At 33.8% G+C, this 19,532-nt stretch overlaps 2 protein-coding genes across 2 annotated transcripts; both read right to left on the reverse strand.

The window, feature by feature from the left end:
- Positions 1-2,285: 2,285 nt before the first annotated feature.
- Positions 2,286-7,344, reverse strand: LOC125049745 (luciferin sulfotransferase-like). The gene is made up of 7 exons (XM_047649183.1): positions 7,214-7,344; positions 6,561-6,689; positions 5,210-5,309; positions 4,484-4,670; positions 3,760-3,880; positions 2,599-2,693; positions 2,286-2,339 (listed from the first exon to the last, which is right to left on the reverse strand). Exons 1-7 carry the CDS (start codon positions 7,263-7,265, stop codon positions 2,286-2,288), a joined length of 738 nt encoding a protein of 245 aa, XP_047505139.1. The 5' UTR covers positions 7,266-7,344.
- A 1,993-nt stretch (positions 7,345-9,337) lies between these two features.
- Positions 9,338-18,197, reverse strand: LOC125049746 (sulfotransferase 1E1-like). The gene is made up of 8 exons (XM_047649184.1): positions 18,129-18,197; positions 17,187-17,321; positions 15,232-15,331; positions 14,199-14,367; positions 13,802-13,922; positions 10,867-10,961; positions 9,950-10,139; positions 9,338-9,488 (listed from the first exon to the last, which is right to left on the reverse strand). Exons 1-8 carry the CDS (start codon positions 18,178-18,180, stop codon positions 9,382-9,384), a joined length of 969 nt encoding a protein of 322 aa, XP_047505140.1. The 5' UTR covers positions 18,181-18,197; the 3' UTR covers positions 9,338-9,381.
- Between the last annotated feature and the right edge of the window lie 1,335 nt (positions 18,198-19,532).

Consider the following 19,532-nt stretch of genomic DNA (forward strand, 5'->3'; position numbering starts at 1 on the left):
TGAACAATTTTGTTCTCAAACTTTTTTCTGTAATGCCAATACCTTCGTAGTTATATATTACTTTACCGAGCGAAATCCGCGCCATTGTCGCAACGGGTATCCACAGATAAGTTTTTAGGCAACGAGAGCAATAAGACTAGATTCATCTCACTACTGAAAACGGTTCTCATTAAATCAGACATAGAGGTGGAGCAAGCCGTAGAGGATGCGGATGGTCTAATTATCAGTATGGCTAAGAGAATTTCGCAGGAGTATAGTGCTGTGGTTGTTATTGGTGAGGATGTGGATTTGCTGGTTTTGCTGACTGCAACAGCCGGCGCGTGCAACAACATTTACATGAGAAAACCTGGCCGAGGCAAATCGACGGACGCTACACATAGCTCATACTGCCTCAAACCGATATATGGGCCGAATGCCGCAAAAACCTTTTATTTTTGCACGCGATTAGTGGTTGCGACACAACGTCGGCACCATTCAACCTAGGCAAGATGAAAACAATGACCGCATAAAAAATATATTTAAAAAAATGAATATAAAAAATGGCAGGCAGTGGGAGGGTTAAATTAGAATCCCTTCCTCCTACCTCTGATGCGGCATTTTTCCACTCTTTGAGGTGTTTCTACCAAGTTCAATACTGGCTGGAAAATTATCTGATACCCGAGGAATAGGGCTGGCGTCGCACCCCCCGTGGATTGCAGGCGATAGCGATGTCATTGAAACCAGCTCCGGATAATTTACTGAGATCGATTGCGCGCAAATGCAAAACCAAATGCGGCAAAGCGTGCGGATGCAGAAAGGCCGGCCTCTTTTGGCACAATGTGTGAAACAGTTTTAATTGTTAATTTCCTCCTTACCCAAATTTACCCAAATTAAATACCTAATTTTAAATAGTTTAATCGATTGACCTTTTTATATTGCGACAGTGGCGCGGATTTCGCTCGGTAAAGTAATCTATAACTCCGAAGGTATTGGCATTACGGAAAAAAGTTTGGAACAAAATTGTTCACAATTAAAAGATCTATACTTCGATGATCGGTAAAATTTAATAAAATTGAATGGTTGGGGAGAAAACAACGAAAAATGTAAAAAAAAGTAAAATTTTTGCCTTGCGGGAGTAATAACTTGAAAAATATTAATGTTATAAAAAAAAGTTTCAGATAAAAAAGTTAGTAAATTTTGTTGGGAAAAGAAAAGGTCTCTATAATTTTTCGCCTAACACTAACCATTCTCGAGATATCGAGTTAAACGCGTTTCCATCGAAATGACCTTGAGCTGACCTCAGTACAACCCCTCAAATTGGAATTTATGCTCAGAATACATCCCCCTATCGATCCTCAAAATCCCCAAACTGTGTTCGCTCATGTTTATTTATTTCGTAATTTGACTGGAGTATATGGTCAGATGCACATAGACAACACGCCATGTGATCACACGCGGTAACATCCAATCGATTTGGATCGGCGTGTTGTGGTTGTTGTGATGATGACGCCATGCGTCAGTCTTTCGAGTTTTTGACACGAATGTCAATTTATATACTTAGATATTTTTGGATTTACTTGGCGAAATGAACGACGAACAATAAATTGAGTTGGTGAAACAATATTCTGTTTTTTCTGAATACTCCAATAAATATAACTGGTAACAAAATTATTCCAAACATAAATAAGATTCTAAAAGTTATGACATCAGAAAGAGAAAATACAGAAGTAGAAGTAGAAGCTGAACACCTTATACTATTTTCAGTCAAATGAATTCTGAATTTGCAAGCGTGTCGTGGTGTCGCGTGTTGGTAATGTGCACGATGGACATCGGGTGTAGACACGACACGTCGCGTCGCGTTTTAGTAGTATGTTTCCACCTTAATTACTCAACTAATATAATAAAACACCTTTTTTTAATAAATAGTGTTTGTTATGCTACACGTGCGCTGACTCCTTCCATTTTTGACAATAGTTCACTTAAGATATGATTAAGAATATAATTAATTACCTATTTCAGTACCTACACTGTTTCGCTTTATTAAGTAGATTAAGTATTAACATTAGGAAAGAGCGTTCATCCCTAACTTAAAAGGGATGTACTATATATAGATTTAAGACTATTTACTTAATAAAGAAATTTTTGATTTTGATTGAAGATAATTCAATATCTTTCCAAGTCTGATGAAGAGTTAATAAAGGACATTTTCGTAGTTATGTAACTGACAGCATAGCGAAAGAACAGAATCCAACAAATAAACGAACTTATCAAATCATATGCTATGCGTGGTCGATCGAATCCGTCATTTAAAATGATTGGAATGTGTATTCTGAAGAAGTGCGAAGAGTCGAAGCCATGTCCTGATAATAAATTAATTAGAGATTAGTCCTCTATAGTCTATTTTTGTTTATGCTACTTTAAAGAGACTAGTTAAAATGGTGCAATTTATTTATTTTTTATAAATCATGGCGCTACTTTAGTACTAGCATTTTAAAGTGAAAGTATTACTACTTTATAATTATTGTAAATCTTTTGAACGAACACTACATATTTAAAAAAAAGTATTTTTGGTTGGGCTTTGAACATAACTCGCTGCGAATTATAAAAATAAACACTTACTTTTGACATATCTTCGTAAGTGAGGAAAACCATATTAGGATGATCTCTTTGTCCCCAAGCCTCTTTGATGTGTTCAAATATCGGTGTTAGAAGGACTAAATTAAGAAAAAGAAAAGAGAAAAAGTTATTTAAGTGACGTTTAGTTCGGGGTTAGAATGTTATATAAAGGTCCAAATATATTAATGTGAGTTCTACGCTTATGAACGTAAATAACAATTTAAATTTACTGTAATATAACGTTTAAAATACCAGTCGAATTGAAATCCTTCTCTTTTGAAGTCAGATACAAACAACAGAGGAAGTATGTTATGCTCTTTTATGCAGTATAAGTGTCGCAGCCAAGCTTAATAAGCCGTTTAATTAATAGCCTAGCCTTTTAACTAAACAGCGACGTTTAACTAGCGGCCTGATTCAGCCGTAGCGTTTGTTATAACATTTAATAAACAGGCTGCTCAAGCTACTAATGCTCAGGCCATTCGTACGATATACTTCTGACCATGTGGCAGAAATAAAAAAGATGAAATATCTGAAATAAGAAAGTATTTATTTATATTTAACTGAGAATAATAAGAGTTAATAAGAGTGTCACTACACTCTTTCATACTATTTTTCATTCAAACTTTGGAAAATGTCATCAAATTTGTTTGTTTGCCGACGCTTTACTGACAGCTTGGTACTCCAAGCTGTCTATAAAGCGTCTGCAAGTAGGAAGGAGTTAGAACAAAATTGAAATGAACAGAATAGTCAAGTAATGTAACGTCATCAATTCAAGTCATTAGCCTAGCTGTATGATTAAATGGCTGAATATCTTTCAGGCCGCTAGTTAAACGGCGCTGTTTTGTTAGGAGGCTATGCTGTTGATTGAACGGCGGATTAAGCTAGTTGGCTGCGACATAAGCACTGACTGGCCCGAAGGCCCCAGTGGCAATCGATGAGAAGTCTTTAGCGGTCGGAATAACTTTATTAGCGCGTTTTTTTTTTGTTTGGGTATGATGTCATTGTACTGTTTGAAAACAAGAACTAATAAGGGCACGTTTAGCTTGTTTGTGATTAAAAAAGCCAAAAGTCCAAGATTCCGTCGTTCCTTTAACCAATAATAATGAAATGAAACGCGTCATGATTCATGTATTGTTTAACACTAACAGATGACAAAACACTTACTTTTGTCATCTCGGAAAGCACCCCAATACTTCTCAAACCCCATGTCATTAGGAAGAAGGTGTTTCATAAGGTAATAGTAGGATACCGCTACATCTCGTGGATCTCGTGCTATGTATACGACCTGAAGATCAAATAACAATTTCGACTTTTTAAAAAACAATTCAAAAGGAGCAATGTTTATCAAAATATTACAAATGAAACTTTAAAAATGAATTAATATTGTAGAAGTCTTGTCTTAGTTGAATTACTTTTAATCAATACGATCCCCTCAAAGAACTATGATGACTTCTGTTACCACTTCATTAAAGTTAGTGGTGCTTGTAACCCGTCTGCGTTTGCTAGAGCACTCATTGTGGCTGTAAGCGGCGGAATCGCCTTCAATATTTGAAGTTATACTTCTTTTGGCGCGTTATGGAAAATTATAGTAAATTTTTACGATGCGCGCGCACAAGGTCACAAAAAACCGATACTTTGAAGTCAGCTATAGTCATCATTTTAGTATTTTTGAAGTTATACTTCTTTTGGCGCGTTAGGGAGAAATGATGAGAGTATTTTTTTTTCTATTGTTAGTGTCGTTATTTCTACAAACGTAGAATAAGGCGAATGATAATAATTTTCAAAACATTTTCATCTTGTTACGCCAAAGAAGTATAACTTCTAACGCGTGTACATATTAGTACACACACATTTTTAAAAAATAAAAGTAAAGATAATGTTTAAATACCTTGGTGGTATCAAGAAGGTTCGGCGGCAACAGTGAGAGCGGTAAGTGAGATTTTATGAATCTCGGTGAAGGTGCATTTGGTAGCGATTTCAGAGGTGATATAACCTTTTTCAATAAATGATTCTCTCCCGCATTTTGAAACTCACTATTTTCAGAGGAAAATGGAGTAGGAAACTGCACCTCTAAGCTGTAAAGTGTTAAAATAGCAAATTAATAATTAGTTACGCTACAACCGTTCAAGGAATTAAGTTTTTTACAAGAGAACAGCGCAAGCTTAGACGATATTTTGTTTATAGGTATATCAGTTGCTCGTGGACTTTCAGACACGAAAGGAATATAAGTTTATTAAATATTACAACAATCAAAGGACATTAGCTAACAATAATGATGTTGCGGCGAAGACAGAAAAGCAGACCGCAGGGCAAGTGGAATGCGGCGTAAAATACGAAAACACCACTCGCCGTTAGTCCTCCGTCTCTTACCTTGTCTCCGTGGGAGAAGACCATAAAACAAAAGCGTAAGCACAAGCGCAAACCAACAAGCGAGATCTCGCGTCTCGCGAACCTCCTTCACAGTATGGCAAGAAAAGTGGTGTTACAGGAATGGGTGCGATAAGGACAAAAAATAAAATGGTAAACGAGTGAACAGAGAGGACGATAGGTACTTGGATGGCGTGAGCAATCACTTTAAAATAATATGACGAAACTATGTAATATGAGTACGTACTCCAGGAACGGGCATCGGTCATCTATAACAATTGATTTAGACTTTTCATAGTCCAAGTTGTTGTTTATAAGCCATATGGCCTCCTGACACCTCGTTGTTCCTTGAAAATTTAAACATTTCTTATTAGATTTATATGTCCAATATTATGGGGGGAGAGAACGTTTCTTTACACAGGCACAATGTAAAAAAATCTTTGTTTCAACTTTGCTTAGATAACTAAAAAAAAAACAGTGGCGCTATAACTTCTTTAGGTCTGGGCCTCAGATTTCTGAATCTGTTTCATGATGATTTTTCAATCTAATAGGCAAGTAGGTGATCAGCCTCCTGTGCCTGACACGCCGTGGACTTTTTGGGTCTAAGACGTGTCGGTTTCCTCACGATGTTTTCCGTTCACCGTTCGAGCGAATGTTAAATGCGCACATAGAAAGAAAGTCCATTGGTGCACAGCCTACCTCAGGGATGAGAGTCGCACGCTAGGCCAACGCTGCCTAGATAATTGTTCAGATTTAATTTTTTTAACGTATGTCCAGCCAGCTCCAACCATAGACAATTTCTGTGTTCGCGGTTCTACTATTTTTGATCGCTAAACGATGTCGTCGTAAACGGTTTTGACTGTATTATTAGTATGAAGATAATTCGTAGTTTATGCGCAGTTAATATTATCTCTTGTTAATAGTAAAGATTGTGAAATGGTAAGACGGTGTGCCGTGTTGCACTTATAGGTGCTTGAGTTTATCTTGAAAATACTCTATACCAGTTCTTCCCGACCTTTTTTGTGCCATGCGCCACCTTAGCCTTATTCGTAAAAAATATCGTTTATTAATTAATATTAATTAAATAAATGATAATATCGTTTATTAATTAATGATGACCTAATCATGTTTTTCCTTTGTTTCCCAGGTTGGGAAACACTGCTCTATAAAAAGTTTCGTCTAAACCAATCAAATTATTTAGGTTTTTTTTTTTAATTTAAATTTAAATTCATAATAAATGTATTTGCTTATATTACATAATGTGGTATTATGTCCGCTTCCAAAAGAAAGCCTGTCCCCTATTACACTAAGAGACTAAATTTTTTATCTCTCTATTCTTCTTTGTCAGTCGCGCTCTTCATTTCTGAAGGTCGTGTTATTGTCGTCGTCCTTTAATTTCAGAATTGCCTGTTTTTGGTGAGCCTCAGGGGTTGGGTAGTAAGACCTGTAAGGACCTTTAGTAGTTTTTTACGTTTATAAATAAAGGCTAAATAAGTGTCCATGGGCGGCGGTATCACTTAATATCAGGTGACCCTCATGCCCGTTTGCCGCCTATTGCGTAAAAAAATTAACCTTAGTTATGAGAATCTCAAATTTACCAGATCGAGGAAATCCGAGTAAGAATACGTCATCTGGACGAAGCTCAAAGTTGTAAAATTCCGATGCCAGGTCCCTGTATGTACTAGAGACCACATAGCGCTTAGGCCCCACTCTTATCGAGTCCCACGCTGAAAAATATGAACGAAACTATGGGTATAAGTTTATTGTGGGCTTAATGACTACTTAGAGGCGGAAACGTCCCAAAGATGTAAGAAATTTTAAAAAAGTTTTTAGCGCAATACGTAATTTTGTTTATAGTTTAGAAAACTTGTCTCTTCTCGAAGGAGCCCTTTTGAAGCCCGATTACAAATTAAAATAAAATCTATAATTTCAATATTTATTTATTTATATATTAACACTTCGTTGCATATACATTAATATAGTACAAATGACATAATTAAATAAAAAGGAGAGCAACTGCAATCGCTTAGTAACTTAAATAAAAATCACCTAAATCTACGCTTTTTTAAAGAAAAAACGCAAGTTCAAATAAATGAATTGTTTTAAAAAAAATACTATAAATGCACCGTTTCGTCTGTTTCTTTTAATCACAGCGTAAAAAAAATTTGACAGAGACAAAAGACTTCACTAAAAAAGATGAAATTCGACTAAATTAGTTTCTATGAAAAAAAAGAATACAAATATAACTTACGTCTACCATCTTTGAAGTCTTCTATATCGTAAGGAAATCTGTACTTTTCCATTGGTGTTTATTTGATACTGAGCTATTGAAGATAAATGACTTTAATTGTTTAGACTTATCTATTTATCTTATCAGATGTATGTATTACTTATAATAATATAAGTGTATTATTAGGCATATTTATTTACAGCCTCGGTTGTCTTGCAAATAAATAAATTTAATATTTAAGGAATCGAGGAAACCCTAGTAAGAATATGTAGTCGGCACAAAGCTCAAAGTTGTAAAATGTTGATGCCAGCCCTGCGATTCTGTAACTCACTTTCCGTGATTTCACGACTGATTTCGCTCTGAAATCAGTCGTGAAGCAATCATTTTATGATTTGGTATTCTGAAAAGGTGGGAGCTTGTAGTTTATTGTTTATGACCGCCGATGTGAAAACCGCCGTGTGAGTTCGAAAAGTGAGTTACAGAATGGCAGGGCAGGTATCTAGAGACCATATTTACCATATTACCATATTTACCACAACTCAAAAAAACATTATTCATATAGGTAATATTTAGTTGTTATATATATATATATATTTATATTATTCAGTTGTAGTGAGCGAGCGATATTTAGACTTACGTTAACCAACATAAAAAGTAAATTGAACAACTATTTTACATGCATTTGTCGCGTTCCTTAACAAAATTGCTTTGATTAAATTTATACAAACAACGGTTTTCTAATGTATCACGTTATGAGTTTATTGTATTATTCTGTAATATAAATACATTAAAAAATTTCAATGCAAGGACTGACATTCCAAACAATGGCAACATTAAACATATTATGACGAACGACGATAACCTTTAAGTGCACTTCAAGAAATGAATGCTGGCTGTTCCAGAGGTGTTTTAGTTATGTAAAACATTAAATTAATGTACTTTTATCAATTTTTTTTCTGAAATGGATTATTTGGCTTGTGATAAAATATATCGTGTAAATTTCAAAATTATCTATATACATTTTCGTCATAAATTAAATTCAAAGTGTCAAAAATTGGCTATGTTTGGATGTCATTTTTTCAAGCGAAGTTATTTAAATCGTGTATCGATCTTTCAAAATTGATACATAAACTACTCAACTCCACCATATATATTTACCATCGTGATTCATGTGCCTTTTTTCTTTTTCGTGTGTACTTTTTTATTGTCCCTTTCACTGTTTACATATGTTTTAATTGTTTTGTTCCATTAGTTTAGTCTAAGTGATTTATGTCTTATGTTTGCAATACTTAGCGATTAAAAGAGTGGCGGAAAGTTTCTTGCCAGTTCTTCATACACGCTCTACGCCCTTGACTTGCGAACTGGTAGTAAATGTTAATTTACAATTAATTTAACTTGACAATTCATATTTGTACTTGTTTACCTACAAGAATAAATATATTTTGAGTTTTTTTTGCACTACTTGAGCTCACCTTATCCAATTTTTTTCTCACAGTGGTTACCTGAAAGGGATCGCTCGAAAGCGACAAGTCATCCGCCTTTTTATGTACAACGAAGTGTAAGTATATATGAATATACTTACATTTCGAGCATGAGCTCCTGGTATTTCATTTTATATCAGCTGTTGTTATGTGTTACAACACATAACGTGTTGGGCGGCGGGCCCATAGACACTCATATTGCCAAAAGGCTCACAAGGGCCTTTAAGAATTTTACTCAGTTTCACAATGTATGGATAAAGTACCGAATAGCTATGCAACACATAAATTATTTGGAAGATAAGTTGTGCTATTTGACATTAAATCGGACTCATAATTTATGATGGACTTTATGTGACGAATAGCGCTATCTGACAGTCGTGAAACGCAATAATAGTGTTTATCCTACCAATAAGTAATAAATAGCTACTTTGGAACTTATGTAGAACTTATCCGTATATTGTGAAACAGACCCTTAGTCTAATAAGTTCGGAAATACTTCAGTGGGTTGCTGGTTCCTCATAGCTGGTGCATGGCAAGAACTGCCTTAAGAATCGGCAGTTGTTGAGCGATGACCGACGGAGTGAGGATTATTTAATTGGGAATTTAGGTTTTAGCTCTTAATAGTTTGAAAGTAGGAATTAATAAAAAACATGTGTGTTGATAATACGTTTATTTTTAAGACAATATCACAAATATACATTATGTTTATTAAATTACAAAAGGCAAGTCGGTGCCGGCAAGGTTTTCAGCCATCCATTGCTCAGCATTTCTTTTTAACTCGTCACTGAAGTAATCTTCCCAACCCCCGATCTTACCTGGAAATACGTCATATTTCTTATCAATGTAGGTTAAAATCAACACATAAAAATGCAAGTTAGATTGTTCTTTGCCTACGTTTAATAAATCTTATGTTTAAAAATACAAAACCGATTTTATAGAATTACTAGCTGGCCCGGCAAACGTTGTTTTTCCATGTATGTATATGTATTATTTCTAGGAAACATTTAGTTCAATACAATAATAAAAAATAGGGGTTGATCGTAGAGGGGTTAAAAATTGGGGTTGTATGTATTTTTGTATGCTGTATCATAAAAAATAGGAAAAATAAAAAAATAATTGTGGTGGATACCCCTTATCACTTAAGGGTTTGAAAGATAAGCATAAAAAATTTCATAAGATTTGGTCGAGCCGTTTTGTTGGAGTATGGGAACGAAAATTGTGACACGGGAATTTTATATTCATATAGAGATACTTTTAAAAAAATTGCTAAAAATACCTCTTCTTATAAAGGAATTCACTCCATCATTGATAACTCCGTATGTTTTCAGTAAAGTTTGTTCGCCATTGACACATTTATTTGACTTGAAATTGTCAAAACTGAGATGCTTGCACAGACCACGGATCTGTTCCTCCGTGTATTTCTTACCGAAGAACTGGGACATTTGTCGAAGAGTTGAAGGCAGATCCTACGAGAAAGTAAATTAATAAATTCACTATTAACTAACCAAAATGCAATATTATTTTGACAGAGACCCTGTATGCACACTTTTTATTACAGATTCCAATTCAAATCCATTCCTTATTAAACCGCTTAGATTATCATAAGCCGTCGACAAAGTTTTGATATAGAATCACGAAAAATATTTTTACCCGACTGCAAGAAAGGATCATGAAACAGATACAGATCTGAAGCCCAGACCTAAAAAGGTCGTGGCTCCACTGGTTATTATTATTAAATACTGTAGATAAGCATTTCTGATAGAAAGTTCTTAAAGCGCATAATAAAATCCTTTAGTTAGCCCATGATAAATTACTAATAGATATACTACTCGTACCATTAAATTACTTATTACTAATAACAAACATAAAATATAACAAAAACAAAACTTCTTTCACTATCTAAATTTTTTATTTACCATCTTTACTTAAATAAAAACAGTAGATTAATAATTATTTTATCAAATTCAAAATTCAAATCAAGGGCATAGAACGGAAGAGAAGAAGTGGCAATAAACCCTCCGCCACTCTTTTTAATCGCCAAGTTTATTGTTTTACACAACGTTTTTAAGGTGCTGCAACCATTACACCATGTTTCACATGACATCTTAAGTAATTAATAATAATAAAATAAATTAAAAACAAAGATTTATCTTCTATCAGCAGGAGGCATGGTAATAATAAAAAAATACTTACTTTTGTCATGTCCTCGTAAGTCAGGAAGAAGAGATTAGGATGATTTCTTTGTTCCCAAGCTTCCTTGATGTGCTCAAATATCGGTGTCAGAATAACTGAAAATATGAACTATAATGAAAATAAAATAAAAAAGTATTTGATGCTTAGCTCACTATTTACTACTTGCTAAGCTACTTATTATACAATACGAGTATTTAAACAATTACATTATACACAAAACGAACCAAAAAGAAATACCTACATATTCAAACATAGGCACAAAACACAGTTAACAATAATTACCTACTTATATAAATAATTGTAAGATGCATTGATCATTGTAATATATTTAAATATAAAAGAGAAATAACAAAGCCGTTATATCTAATAAAGGATACCAGAGATTTTTATAATATACTAGTGGACCCCACAGACGTTGTCCTGCATGATATTTCAAGCTATTAGGACATTAAAGTATGAAAGTACCGGCTGCAGCGCCACCTGCCGGGCTGATTTGTGAATCTAAACCATTCCCAGATCCCCTTGAACACACACAAAAAATTTCATCAAAATCGGTCCAGTCGTTTGAGAGAAGTTCAGTGACATACACACTCACAGAAGAATTATATATAAAAAGATTTATACATATAACTAGAAAAATTGTGTTATAATTTGAAGGTATACGATACATGACTGAGTTACGTAAATAGTGTTAGATCGAGGAATTGGAAATAGTTGGATTTGCATTGTTTTGTATGAAGAAGGGGTGTGAAATAGTAAAAGCGACAGCAAGTCAACAGTCAACAAAATCGTTACAAATGGCGTGTAAAAGATCAGGTCGTATTGTTTACGTCTGAACTCTAGGAATTCAATATCACACTACTTTTTAAGAATCATCATTTATTTGGATTAGATTTGATTGTTATTATTTAGTAGTTTGGAATCATTAATTAACGAATAAAAGCACGAATATTGTTGTGACATTGAACGCACTGCTCAGTGTGGTATCAACCTCTCAGGTTGGGCCGAGTTGGGATTGTGATTAAAAGTGAGGTTGGTGCTCGGAACTCGCTGCTTGATATAGTTTATTTGAAGTGTTAGAAGAAATCAATCTAAATTAAACAATAAACATTGTACCTACATGACTTATTTCGGACACGTTTTGCGTAACTCCGAAAAATACAAGCTCCTTCAACTAATAATACAAGGCAAAGTGGCAGGTAGAAGGAGACCTGGCCGCAGACGCAAGTCCTGGTTGAAAAACTTAAGACAATTTATTGGTCAAAGCACCAAGTCATTGTTAAGAAGCGCGGTATCCAAAATTAAACTAGCCAACCTTCGCAAGGAGATGGCACTATAAGAAGACCCACATGACGACCATGACGATTCCAATATCACAATACATTAAATGTATTGTGATATTGGAATCGTCATGGTATAAATTTTATAATAGTGACGATATTTCTCCGACATATATCTAATCTAGCAGCTTAGCTGTGATGACGTAATTTACGGTATCCGATATACATGTATACGTAAAAAGCAGGATCGTTACTGGCCATAACGTTAACAAACAATGTTTGTATGAAGATTGATGATTATTCGGGTCAGATCTAACATATAAAAAATCAGCATTCGCCAAAGTTTAATGCTTCAAACTGGTATGAGTAATACTCGTAAGTAAGAAATAATTCTTTTTTTTCTCCCATTCAATTCAATCCCATCAACATTTGAAACAGACACAACGATTACAATTAAGAAAGGTATTGGGAGACTGGTTTCCAAGCTAGGTTAGAACCTGTGATATGGATAACCAGGCTTCCATTCCACAGCAAACTCATACTGAATGATAACAAAAAAGTGCATATATAAGTAAGCAAAAAATTTAAAGTTTCTAAAAAAAGGAAATTAAAAAAAAAACTAATCAATAGTCAACTGAGTATAGATAGTATAGTGCTTTTCATGAAAGAAGTCCCGCGGTGATTTTTGGAACTAAATTTGACAGGTCGGCAATGTTGTCATTCGTCGATGTTATCAAGTTCGTTTGTTGTGGTAGATTTTTGTGAATTTTTAACTAGCTTAGTGCATTTTAAAGATTGTTTACAATGCCAAAAGTTGTAAAAAGTTCGGCTCGAGAAATGATATTAAAGGTGAAAGAGTTCTGTGAAGCGGAACATAAGAATCAAGGTGTTTTAATACCACTAAACAATGTTCGGAAGAGAGGTGCCGCCATAAGAGGTACTTTTTAGAGTTGCCATTTAATAATTTTTTGCTGTATTGATGGGACTTTTATGATTTAAATTAGTTTTTGCGACAAAATTGAATAAATACATAACGTGATGAAGCTAGGTAACTGAAATTAAAACAAATGTTACATATTACATAAGCATTATAAACTTAAAGTTACTATTATTTTTAATTGTTCATAATTTAATTGCAGGTGTGTCAGAAAAAACTGTAACAAGAATTACAAACGAAGGTATAATAGCGGCGTGTACTTCGAAAAAAATTGTAACCCAACAATTATGCACTAAAACTCTGAATAAAAAATTGTATTGCTTTTCTTTACCCTATTTTCTCATCTTTTCCATGTACGTAGGTAGAACACCGTTAATATAAGTAAATAAAAATATAATTTTTACATAACAGAAATGCAAACTTTTTACATGCAGAAAATAATATTATTTGATAAATTACATCTGCTAAATGTAAATAAAATAGGTAAATTTTTTACTCATAAATGGCAACATTACGTAATGCGATTGCAGCGCCGCGTCTGGGGGACTTCTTTCATGAAAAGGACTATATGGCTAGTGCAATCATAGACACGACTTACAAGGCTGTCATTTGACAAAAAACAAACGACAACTGTCATCGTTAGTCTTTCGAGTTAAATTGTCATCCTCAAAGCCCCGCCATTTTAATCTTTCCCTTAAGTTGAAATGAGAGAACTTACTTTCGCCATTTCGAAAATCATTCCAATACTGTTCGAAATCAATGTCTTTAAACAATTTCAGTTTTAAAATGTTGTAATACGATACGGCTACGTCCCTTGGATCTCTCGCCAAGTACACAACCTGGAAAATACATTATAATTAGCATTGTCACATCAAAAGATCATCAATTTAATAGTGTTCGTCTATATACTTAGTAAAAAATATGTTTCTTACAACACAAGGTGTCGTTGTATTCAATCTTTTGTAATGAAATACTAAATATTTTGGAAATAAAAAACAATATTTCAAATATCTACGATTAAATAAATGCATGATAAGTAATCAAAAGAATATGATTTGGATGTATTGGTGGAATTTAATTTAATTCAGTACAATATAGTAGTACATAAGATATACTTTTGTTGTATCAAGAAGAGAAGGTGGTAACAGAGTGAGTGGCATGTGGCTTTTTATGAACCTAGGTGATGTAGCTTTCGGAAGAGAAATTAAAGGTGCAGCTTTATGTAGTAGGTCATCGTCTAGATTATTTTCAGATACCAAAAGAGTAGAATACTGTATCTCTAATCTGTGAAGTTTTAATATTAGGTATATTAAATAAAACTGAGCGTTTTTCAAGGCAGTTTTTGCCGCGCACCACCACTATGTGGAAACAGCTGCCTACTGAAGTATTTCCGAACCAATTCGACTTAGAGAAAATAATAGAGCGTACCAATTCTTAAAAGGCCGGCAACGCACTTGCGAGCTCCCTAGAATTGAGAGTGTCCATGGGCGGCGGTACCAATTAACATCAGGTGAGCTTACTGCACTTTTGTAAAGTAGTTTAATATACAATGTTCAATTCTCCGTCGAATAGTAGTTTTTAATTTAATAAATAAAAGAGTCATTGTAAAAAACACGAATTCGAATGGCGCTAAAGCTGACGCAGTCCCACATTATTAAAAGAATAGAATAGAAGAAGAATAGAAACGGTTTCTTTTGAAAAAATAATATAAGTGTTAACTCAGTTGTCTATTAAGCAGTGTTGGCCTAGTGGCTTCAGAGTGCGATTCTCATCCTGGTCGTAGGTTCGACCAATGGACTTTCTTACTATGTGCGCATTTAACATTCGCTCGAACGGCAAAAAGTCGACGGCGTACGACAGGCACAGGAGTCTGATCACCTACTTGCCTATTACATTAACAAATGATCATGAAACAGATACAGAAATCTGAGCCCCAGACCTGAAAAGGTCGTGGCGCCTCTGATTTTTTTTTATAGTTCTCTATTAAGGTTTTACACTAGGTGTGACAAAAGAAGGGTTTATTAAGAATAATAAAAGAAGCCGCTATCTGCCGTAGATATTTGATCTGTAAATCTATGCTTTCCTGTTTCGCGATGTCACGTAGAAAATTAAATTTTTGTTTGATTAAAAAGTATATTATGTACTTACTCTAATAGAGGACACCTGTCATCGATAACAGCCGATTTTGCCTTTTCGTAATCTAAATTATTATTTAACAGCCATATTGCCTCTTGACACCTTGTTGTACCTGGAGTGCGAATAAAAATGATTTGTCAAGGAAATAATAATTATTTATTTGCGAGAATATAGTTAAAAAATATTATTATAATTCTTCTATTGAACTATGGTGATCGAATGATGGTGGTACAATTTCGCATAATACACATAATGGCGTGCAAATTTGTCTTAATTACTTACTTATTTGTCTTAAATTAAGAGGTAGAATTTGACGTAGTTGATTACATATTACATCATCAAAGTCAATTATTATATTATTTTAAGACTACGTCATCAAATTATTTAAAAAAAATAACATTATCAATTTAACATTAATTATGTTTCACTCAACTAATCATTATTAGAATGATATTTTTTTCAAAAGTAGTCGATTTTAAAAGCTCTAGTTGGAAGATCTTTGGTAAATTATTTTAAACCTTGATTGCCGTACACGGTACAACCTATACAATTCCAGACAAATTTTTGGCGTTACTAATTTCTCCCCATGTCTGTCAACAATGGCAACGGGAATGGCAGTTGTCCAGTCCCGTTACTAAGTCTAAGCTAAGCTAAGTCATTTTTTATTTGGAATGAAAATAATATGTGTGTGTATGTCTGTTTCAGTTCTTTTGTGTCAAGCCGAAGCAACTATAATTTGGCCCAGAAACGACCCGATACTTGGAAAAACATATCTTTCCGTACATCTAATCTAATATATAATTAGTCATTAAATCTGCGAATCCAGATTATTATATATCATATATGATAAGATCATGTCTCTATGTGACTCATTTTCAATGTTATAACTGAATTACCCGAATTATATTACATAATTTTTACTTAGAAGATAACAGATAATTGCAACACATTTATTTTATTTATAGATTCCGCAATTACTAATTACCTCTAAAACTACTTGTTCTATACAAAGTTAAAAACGATATTCTTCCCAAACAATACTAGTGCAAAGGTTGCTTAAACACTGGTTTTTGGTGTAAAATAACGATTACGATTGAAAAATGGTTAGGTTAGGTTAGTAAACTTTATATTTTTATTTCAGTAATATAATGTTATCTGTTTTAACTCATATATCTATGATTATCAACTAAATTTGTTTGTCTAGACTTGGGTTACAACTCCAATTTTATAATTTAATGTTTAATAGGTCTTCTATAATGCTATTAAATTAATAAAACAATAGATCTATCAATTACCTACGGTGTATAGTCGCCTAGATAAAAAAAGACATGTTGCACACATTCACACTTGGTAGAAACCTTCAAAAAATTTGGTTTCAAGATAATGAGATGAATATAAATTTAATTTTTAAGTTTAATTTTGATAAAAACTACGATTATTAAAAGGTTTTATAATTAATATTATGAAAATTATACTTTTTTACTATCTAATTGTAGTAGTAGTAGACTCTACATTATTTACATTAATTTTATTTGAATTTTTAAATATAATAATATCAATGTTTAGTTTTGATAAAAACTTAATTAATTAAAGTTTGAAAGTCGATGAAACGAAAAAGCGACAGTAAAAAGAGACAGACACACAAATTCATTACATTTAACGTGGGATAAAATGAGATAGGAAGCATTATAAAGTGTATAAACTTAAAATTAGTGTAGTAAGAAGTTTTCACTTCAAAAACTATAATATGCATTTATACTCCACTAAATGTATTTTTCTAATATACCATACCAAAGAATATAAAATTGAAAATCGTCACTTGTTTAGTTCTTTTAGTGATTCAAAACTTCGGTTAATGTAAAGTATAAAGTTTATATCCGTTATAAGTTTTATTAAAACGAAAATGTCTACTTTTTAAGTAGAACATAATGTCGTAATAGTTGTGAATTTTTATAATGTGCCTTTACCTGATCTGGGAAATCCTAATAAGAATATATCATCTGGGCGGACTTCGAAATTGTAATATTGTGAAGCCAGCTCTTTATATATACCTGGGAATACATAGCGTTTAGGTCCAACTTGCACCAGCTCTCGGGTACAATCTGAAAATTAAAAAAAAAACATGTAATTATTTTCATTATTTGGATAGCGATAAAACAGTTTTATAATAATAGTTCATTTCACAGTGGTTGCCTGGAAGAGATCGCTCGAAAGCAATAAGGCCCCCAGTTGCCCTCCTTTTCATTTAGTTATATACTATTTTTATTATGTTAATGCAACGAAATGTTAATAATTAAATAAATAATGTGATTAGTACTAGAAGAAGTAGTAGTGTGCACAGCGAAATGCTGAACTCCATAAATATTTAGAATTATCACTGTCGCGGAAGACATTAAAAGATTAAGCTAACAATACAAAAGGAGACTTCAGCAAAACGTCATCCCCCTAGCTTTGGGACTCTTGGAAACGGCGGACTGCGTGTTTGGGCTGAGAAGGGAGACACTTGCCGCAGTTTGATAGTTTGCGAGTTACGGAGGGAAAACAAATCAATGGATTTGCATTGCCTATTTGCTTCAAAGTCATATAATCTGATAAAAGCCAAGAGGCTGATTGCAGATGAGTGAAGGAAAAAAACAAAAAACTATGGGGCTAGAAAAATCAATTTAATGTATTTCAAAAGGCAATTCTTTCACCGAATTCTACTTTATACCTATATACATAAAATGAATTAATGATTGAAAAGCGGGCGGATTTTTTACGACTACTACCGGTTAAAATGATTTATATAATTAATATTTGATTTATCATCTAATGAAAATATGGATTAATATGGAAAATGTTTTCTATCAACTTAGAGCGCCAGTAGATTTTATTAAAAATCACACCAAATCAATTAAACAAAAACGTACCAGTCTCAGACTTAAAATGGTCAATGGCGTACGGAAAACTGACCTTAGCCATGGCTGTTTAATAAATAACTAATTTGAGTAAAGTAAGGAAAGTTATAATAATTTTGATTATCTTTAAAGATATAATAAAGAAAGATAATATTATAATAATAAATTTAGTAACCAGTAAAAGTATACGTCAAACAATTTACGATAATAAAAGAGGAAGTGATCTTTATAAATTAATTTAAATAAATTTAGACCTTTAGGGGCTAGGCTAGGTCAAAGCTCTGGAGGAGAGCTCTTATTTAGGAGGAAAAACGCATAACGCGAGTAAGTAAGAAACGAGTTATGGAAATAACCATATCAGTAAATATTATGTGGTTTACGTAGAGTTATTGTTCTTAAGGCCGATTTACATTATCTTAGTGTTTAGGAGAGTGCTCGCTGCGTGCTCTACATTTCTGAATGTTGTGTTTGTGAGGCCGCACAACTTCCTCTCACTATTCCCTGTCAACGGCAAGCCTCTGCCGGAGTGATGGTAAGACCTGTGAGGGCTTTTCCTTGATCATTCAAGCGAGTAAGAGATCGGTCTCGAGGTCTGGTGCCCTCCACTCTGCCAGTCACGATAACTTTTTCTACATTTTCTGCGTGTATGTAACACGCAAAAAACTCAAGATCTGTTGGTTACAAAGAGTCAAAAGAAGAGTTGTTATTTGTAACCGTCTTAGTATTGACACATTTTCTTTCTTAGCTGTCCAAGGAATATAAAACATCCGCCTCCAATACCACGTGTCCAGAGCATCTATATATCCTTCAAGAAAAGAGCGTACCAATTCTTGAAAGCCGGCAACGCACTCGCGAGCCCTCTGGCATTGAGAGTGTCCATGGGCGGCGGTATCACTTAACATCAGGTGAGCCTACTGCCCGTTTGCCCCCTGTTCTATAAAAAAAAAAATCTATCTTCCTCTTTATCGGTAGCTAATATTTTTTGTGCGCGGGGAGGACCACCTGTGCTAACAATTCTACACTACATACTGTCGTTATACAAACGTGTGGTTTACATAAACCCCTACACTCCTTTCAGATGTTTGTAGGATTTAGCACCATAAAATAAAATAGAAAATACCACATTCAAAACCAATTTCTTCTTTGGTTTTACAGAAATATTCTGGACCTTCCATAAACGCAGAAATTTTGTCATTATCTCTTTGATCATCTGGGTTCTTCTTCGGATTTCACTTCCACTTCCTTCTCAACCGCTTTTGTTTTAGATATTCCAAACGTCTCTCTTTCTATATGTACTAGCTGAATTCGTTAGGCTAGGTCATTTTCATTTAATATCACTAAGGTGTCAGCCACTTTTTTACTCCACTATTGGATACTCCATTTTTCCATCCATCTAGGGCTCTTATCGCATTATAT

This window comes from Pieris napi, chromosome 5 (genome assembly GCF_905475465.1).
Source record: "Pieris napi chromosome 5, ilPieNapi1.2, whole genome shotgun sequence".
NCBI lineage: Eukaryota > Metazoa > Arthropoda > Insecta > Lepidoptera > Pieridae > Pieris > Pieris napi.